This window comes from Vigna unguiculata, chromosome 11, assembly GCF_004118075.2.
Source record: "Vigna unguiculata cultivar IT97K-499-35 chromosome 11, ASM411807v1, whole genome shotgun sequence".
In the NCBI taxonomy this organism is placed as follows: Eukaryota; Viridiplantae; Streptophyta; class Magnoliopsida; order Fabales; family Fabaceae; genus Vigna; species Vigna unguiculata.
Window position 1 is genome coordinate 29053721 of NC_040289.1, and position 7460 is coordinate 29061180.

A 7460-nucleotide genomic window follows, 5' to 3' on the forward strand; every position below is an offset into this window, starting at 1 on the left:
ATGGAAATAAGCTTAAAAAAACTTTGGGTTATTTCCATTCTCATAATCCAGCAATATGCATTCTTGGCTGATGCCTCACATTCTAGAAAGAAGATTGTTCCAGCTCTTTACGTTTTTGGTGATTCAACCGTAGACGCTGGTAACAACAACAATCTCAAGACACTTGCCAAGGCAAATAAATTTCCCTATGGAATTGACTTCAATAATTGTTCCACAGGAAGGTTTAGCAATGGCAAAACAATTGCTGATATTCTTGGTAACTTTTCCACCTTTCTTTTGAAACATTATTTTTGTCTTTGTTTGTTTGATGTTTTGTGTTTCCATGTAAACATGAAAAATAATATTACTAGGAATTTTATGCATGTATTGTCTTTTGTAGCAATTAGATTGGGTTTGCCAATGCCGCCTCCATACTTGGGTGTGCCCAAGTCTCAAAGACATCAAGTAGTCACTGGAATTAACTATGCATCAGGCTCATGTGGAATCTTGAATTCAACTAGATCAGTAAGATTCAAAATAAATAAATAAAATGATTCAATATATTTTTTTGTCTTCAAACTAATTTTAAAAAAATATGTTTCGTTATTAAAAGTTGTATATGTATTCTATCTCTACGTTTAATGAAAGTTTCGTAAAATCCTTCCAGCAACGGATACATGGAAGTTATATTGTAGTCCATTGTGGAACTCCATTTAACATATGATAAATAGTTTAAGTGTTGTTTATTCGAAATGCTGGTTTACATAACTTTCATAAAATACATGAACAAAATAGGTATATGTTTAGTTTATAAAGAAATATAAGTTTTAAAAATAGTTTCAAAGATAAAAAATATATTTAACTCATAAATAAAAAATTTCCTTTCAATTTATTTCTCATGATATTTTTATTTTTTGATGAAGGGAGATTGTTTATCTTTAGATAAACAAATTGAATACTTCACCTTAAGTGTGGACAATGATCTTCCAAGAAGCATACATAGCAAAACAAAACTAAGGCATTACTTAGCCAATTCCATATACCTCTTATCAATTGGATCTAATGATTACATGTTGAATTATTTCAAGTACCCAAATGAAACCAATAACAAATTAAATCCAGAAAAATATGCAGATTACCTACTTGAGCAACTAACTTCACGTATCAAGGTAATCTCTTAATAAATGTTTAGAATTATACTTTGATTTCTCACATATAGTAATTGTTATATTTTAATGTCACCTTTGAAATAAGTATTTTACATACCATAACTATTTAATTTTTCTCAAAGAATGTGAAAAATGTGTTTCCTTCGTTTTTTTCCCCCAGAGAATTTATGACCTTGGAGCTCGCAAGTTTGTGGTAAGTAGAATTGGTCAAATTGGATGCACACCAACAATTATTATAAGGACAACATATTCCCAAAAATGCAATGAAGATATGAATCAAAAGGTTAAACCCTACTCAGATAAACTTCCTAGGAAGCTAACAGAGTTGCAAACCCAACTCCCACATTCACTATTCGTTAATTTGGATAATTACAACTTCTCCCAGAAAATAAGAAATTCCCCTGAAAAATTTGGTAAACAACGTCTACCATTAATCTCTTGAAAAAAAAGGAATTAAGAAGTTCGTGAGTTTTTTGTATTCCTCTATGATCATAACTGATATTTTTTATTATGCTTTCAGGGTTCAAAAATATTTTTGACTCGTGTGTCCAAGGAGGGAAACCTTGTGCAAACCGGAATGAATATTATTTTTTTGACTTTGCTCACCCTACTGAAGCTACCAATAAAATACATGTAAATGAGTGTTTTAGTGGAACTCAATTATGCCTTCCTTACAATATTCAAAAGTTGATTCACGCTCATTAAACTATTTGTACCATGTTCTTATTGAAATATATCATTAAAAAAATTTGTTTATTATTTATTTTTCACGTTCTCTTTATGTATGATAAAGATGTTATAATTTGCTTAAATGTTTTGTTTCTAAATCAAGAGTGAAAACTGAGTAATTTACGTTATATGATTTACAGATGAGAGAGGAAAAAGAAAATAAAATAATGGGAGAAGGTGTTAAGAGGGATAAGGATCAAGAATTTGAGAAAGTAGAGGATGATGAATAGATATGGAAGGTGGGTAAATTAACCAAGCAATCACTCTATCAAGCAATTGCGAAATAAAGATAAATGTTTTTTTTTCTTTCAAAAGAAGGTGGATTAACTTAGTATCTACACATTTTTAACTATTTGTCTATATGCTTACAATGGATAGAACTCTAACTTTAAAAAATTAGGCACAAAAAAATGTAAACAAAAGTGATTTAAATAAAGATTTAGGTGGTATTCTTAATGTAGTTGTGAAAGGAGGAGAGAAGGAAAAATGGATGGCATATATTCATACTAGGATAAAAAGTTTATCAATGAAGAAAATCATATAAAAGAAATGAAATAGAAGTAAAAGATTATAATGTGAAAATCAAATTTTTTACTCATAAGATAATAAGAACTACCTAACCCAAACACTTGGTGGTATGGGAGTTGAATGAAGATATAAATTATGTATTCAAGAATTTATATATTGAATTGTAATATTTTTAAAGATCAATTTTTTTTATCAGCAAAAGCAAATATATTAAAAGGAGCAATAGAGTGTTCCCAACCCAAATACAAAAAAAAAAAAAATACAAAGAAGTAAAAAGAAAAAATTTGCCTCCAAGAGGAATGTTGTTAACTCTTTGGAAAGTGTACCAATTCGTTACAAGTAGTAAAAATGGAAGTCCAAGTATCATTTTCTCAAGGGATTTGTGTTTGTTTGTCTAAGTGTGATTATTTACTAATTTTAGCAATAATGTCAACTTAAACAATTGGTTTAATTTAAGAATAACATGCAAAATTAATAAACACTAAAGTGATAAAAGAAATTAGGTAAGACTTCACCAAGGTTGGATTTCATGAACCATACTAACGTAATATTTCCTACACAATTTCTTTATCTTGCTCAAACATCCTCATCGTAAGCTTACTAGCCCCTAATTTCTTAGAAGTTCTAAGTCAAATATATTAGAATATTAATTCCTTAACTATTTTAACACATAACTTGCATTAAGATTTGGTGTATAGAATGACCTAGAGATTACGTCTATTCCTAGAACCCAATCTCATGGTTGTTTTATCCAAGGTTAAGTTCCAATTCATTTTCCAATAATTAGATACAACCAAATAGCAAAGATTTCCATCAAGCACATTTATAATTGAGATAGAACATATGAACAATGAAAGAGATTACATTGCATAGGAAAATTACAAAGAGTATAGGTTCATTACATCCAACCCCAATGAAGGAGGAGTTTAGTCACTCCTAAGCATCTAGAGAACAAAGGATGGATGAATTTGATGGAATGGATGAATTGATGTGAAGTCTCCTTGCCCTAGAATGGCGTTTTTTCGTCTCTTTCCTGGTCCTGTCACGTTCCCACACTCCAGCACACCAGTTTCGTGTAACTTTCAAAACTATAACCACTTCAGAAAACCGTCCTCTCGCTGGGCGAGATGACTTACTCGCTGGGCGACTAGTGATTACTCGTTGGGCGACAGAGCATACTCGCTGGGCCACTAGGTCCTGACAGAACAACCTCACTTCTTCTCCAATCCTTCACTTTCCTATACAATAATCTCCAAGAAAACACAAAATATATCTAACCTAAAAGAAACCTAAAAACAACCTAAAACTTCCCACAAAATACATGATTGAGTACAATTAAGAGGTCCAATAAAATAAGAATAATAAGTATTTTTCATACTTATCAAACTCCCTCAAACTTGTACTTTTTCATGTCCTCATGAAAAGAAAACCTAACTGTACAAACACAAACAAAACACCCTGATTAAAAATGAACCAAAGACATATGATCTCATAATATAATCCCCTTTACACATATCAAAGACAATTCACTTGCATTTCTCAAAATCAAGAAGACAATTCATTAGCATACCATAAAACTAATCCATCAAAGTTTTGCACATCATCTCATCCACACACTTCACACACATTGAATTAGATCAAAAGGTCTTTCTAGGCTTGAAACTTAGCTTGGCTACAAAGAATTATGATTTTTCATGGAATCAAATCACCTTGGAAGAGGAGAACAATTATATGCATAAACATTCATGAACATCCTCACTCCCCATATACAAACAATACAACCCACCATAATCTTTCCATAGCTCAACCTCACAATTTCATTTCATGCACCCTTTTCATTAATTTGCCTTTGCTTTTTCTCTTTTTTTTATGCCATTTTTTTCATTTTTTTTATTGAGAATGTTGAGCTTTTTCAATCATCACAATTTCTCATTTCTCAATCACATCTTTCCCCCAAACTTAATCTCCACTCATACCCATGTTCACAACATAAAACTTGCTCTCTTATTCCATGGTGTAAGGTAAGATAAAATTTTACAAGGCTTAGGGTAGAGAAACAATACATCAAGGCTCAAAAAGGGTTCACAATGGTTTCACATTATGCACAAAGGTTAGCTATTTGGCCAAGTAGCTTCATTACATAACAACAAACAATTGCCTTTTTCATCCCTAACCAAGTGTGTGTGATTGCATTCAAAGAATCATGCAAAAATTAACTTCATAGCAATGATAACTTCGTAGCATTCTCACCAAGCACATATGTCAACACTCAACTATCTCATTCATTGAGCCAAATTCACTCTGGATAAGGACTGAATCACATTGCAACCACATAAACACTTCATCAATCATTCAAAGTTGCAAGCAAATAACCAAAGATCATGCAAGGCTATATGAACAGAGATCACAATGTCATTACAAACATAAGCATGAACATCAACTCCATAACTAAACAATAACGTCTAGACAAAACAAAGTACTAAACCCATAACAAAACTACAAATCACTAAACAAATAAACAGAGTCTTAAACACAACACATCTAAACACAACACATCTCAAGCATCATCATCAGGAGGAAGCTCCTCCTCAATAGCATTCTCAGCCTCATCAACATCATCAACATCATTTGCACCATCAACACCATCATCATCCTTATCCTTAGAGTTAGCAGAGTCAGCAACAGTACCACCCCTCCCCACTGAGATTTTGGCCTGCCCCGAGGCCAAGAAATACACTCATCAAATTGAGCACCAGTCATCAAATAATCATCTGGAGTGTTTGGAACAGCCAAAGACAACTTATGCAAGTTGTCCATAAGACATCGTGTGCCACGCCGAACTGCTTGCTTGCTATCCCAAATGTCCTCTTGCCTAGCAAACATTTTACTCATAGCTGCCTGGGAGGTAGCTTCAGAAGATGAGGCACGAGGTACATTCGGTGGACGAGGGCGAGGAACCGGTCTAGGTGCAGGAACATGATCAACTGCTGGGTTTATACAATGTTTAGAAATGAATCGACTATTGATGGGGGATTGGAGACGAAGAAATATTGGTGTGTCTGAAACAACACCTTTCGCCTTGCATAAGGCCGTGATGAGTGCTGGAAACCCGAGCTTGGTAGCATTACTCGCAATAAGGGCAATCTCCTGTGATATCACAACTCCAATATCATTTTCAATTTTGGTCATGATCGCAAAAATCAAGTACGATCGCTCAAGATTGATATCGGAGGTGTGAGTATTAGGAGATATGTTGTTATATGAGAAAACACTCCATATATGTGCCAAGGAGTTCAGATGCTTGCGCAGAATGCGAACAGGAGTTCTAGAAACACCAATCACATAGGACTCGCCAAGAATGCACAATCTTGCTACAATGGCCTCAAGGTCCTTATCTTCAATCAGAAAATCTCCATAAGGCGTGTTCCTATCAGCAGGAAAAATAGGAGTCCTCAAAAAGGTGTTCAATGCCTTGCGGTTAAACTTGATCATTTTGCCCCAGACCTTGGCTTGGCAAGGCAAAGAACCATCTGAATTGTAGGCATTGGCATAAAACTCCTTAACAAGGACCTCATCAACCTCATTGGGAAGGTTTCCCAGTACTCTATGCCATTTTCTTCTCTCCAGCTCCAACCTGAAATCATCAAATTCCCCCACCTTCAAGTTGACATGCCTCTCTGATAAGATACTAACATGCATGATCTCTAGAAATCTCCTTGCAGCAGCTTTAGATGTAAACTTATGCTGATCATACTCAAACTCGGCGTCTTCGTCCATGGAATCAATGCCTTAGGAGGAGCCATCTACAAAATTAATATCACAAAACCAGCACAGAGATTGTTTCACAGAACAAGGTTAGAAACAACAATGCTAATATCAACAAATAAAAATTTAACAAAATAAAACATTGTTGCAGAGGTTCACTCGCTGGGCGAGCAACTCGCTAGGCGAGCAGCAACGACAGAGGTTGTAGTAGCAGTCTCGCTAGGCGAGTGAGCTCGCTGGGCGAGTGACTAAATCTGCAGCAGAAAACACACTGTCGCAGCACAAACGCGAGCAAGCTCGCTAGGCGAACGCAACAATATCAAGATTGCAAACACAATACTTACACACACTACTCTATATGCAAAAGTCGAACAACATATAGTAACACAAACATTCATAAATTCAAAACCAACAATGAGAAATCCTAAAGAAAACCCTAAGTAAAACCCTAAATTATTGAAATGAAAAAGGAAAAAGAAGATGAGAAATACTTACCTTGATGAAGATGAATGCAAGAAGAAGATGGAATGGCAAGGAGTAAGCACACACAAGAGCAGCACGACTCACAACCAAGGGGAGAAGAGAAAAAGGCTAGGGTTTTTCAAAAGAGAAAGAGAAAGAAAAAGAGGGGAAATCTGAGATTTTAGGGCCAGCGAGACGCTCTCGCTGGGCGAGCCACACTACTCGTTGGGCGAGCGGCCTCGTTTTCAGAAAAGTCAACTTTGACCCAGCAACCACCTGACAACATTAAAGCCTGTCCCAATTGCTGGCCATTGAGGTGGTTCGCTGGGTGAGCGTCCCAGTTCCCTCCAATTTCAAATTTGAAATTTTTCTTTCTTTTTCTTTTTTCTTTTTTTTTTCCTTTTTCCTTTTTTCTTTTTTTTCTTTTTTCTTTTTTATTTTTTTTTATTCCCGAAGCTTGGTCTTTGGGCGAGTAATGGTCGCCCAACTACTCTTCCAGAGCAAAATTTCTTCAATAATTCGTTGGGCGACTACTACTAGCTGGGCGAGTGTGTATAATTTTTGAATTCACAAATAGCCAAACTCGCTGGGCGAGAGTGGCTCGCCTAGCTACTGCTCCAGATTCCAATTAACGCAAATATTCGCTGGGCGAGTCTGCATAATTTTTGAAAAACAAATTCTATAGAAATGGACTCGTTGGGTGAATAAAGCAGAACAGTAGCACATATAAACAGAAGCAAACCTACTCCAAAAATGATAACAAACAACAACCCTGGATTGTCTCCCGGTTAGCGCTTCTTTAACGTCACTAGCTTGACGGGTAACAGT

At 35.1% G+C, this 7460-nt stretch overlaps 1 protein-coding gene across 1 annotated transcript; it reads left to right on the plus strand.

Moving 5' to 3' along the window:
- On the plus strand, window positions 1-1853 carry LOC114170330 (GDSL esterase/lipase At1g71691-like). Its single transcript, XM_028055809.1, has 5 exons — window positions 1-256; window positions 380-504; window positions 903-1148; window positions 1309-1561; window positions 1669-1853. Exons 1-5 carry the CDS (start codon window positions 1-3, stop codon window positions 1851-1853), a joined length of 1065 nt encoding a protein of 354 aa, XP_027911610.1.
- The last annotated feature ends 5607 nt before the right edge of the window (window positions 1854-7460 follow it).

Excerpts from the sequence above, each read along its gene's own strand:
- LOC114170330 (XM_028055809.1), top strand. The coding sequence starts at position 1 with ATGGAAATAAGCTTAAAAAAACTTTGGGTTATTTCCATTCTCATAATC. Across the intron at positions 257-379 it reads AACAATTGCTGATATTCTTG|CAATTAGATTGGGTTTGCCA; the intron begins GTAACTTTTCCA and ends TGTCTTTTGTAG. Across the intron at positions 505-902 it reads TCTTGAATTCAACTAGATCA|GGAGATTGTTTATCTTTAGA; the intron begins GTAAGATTCAAA and ends TTTTTGATGAAG.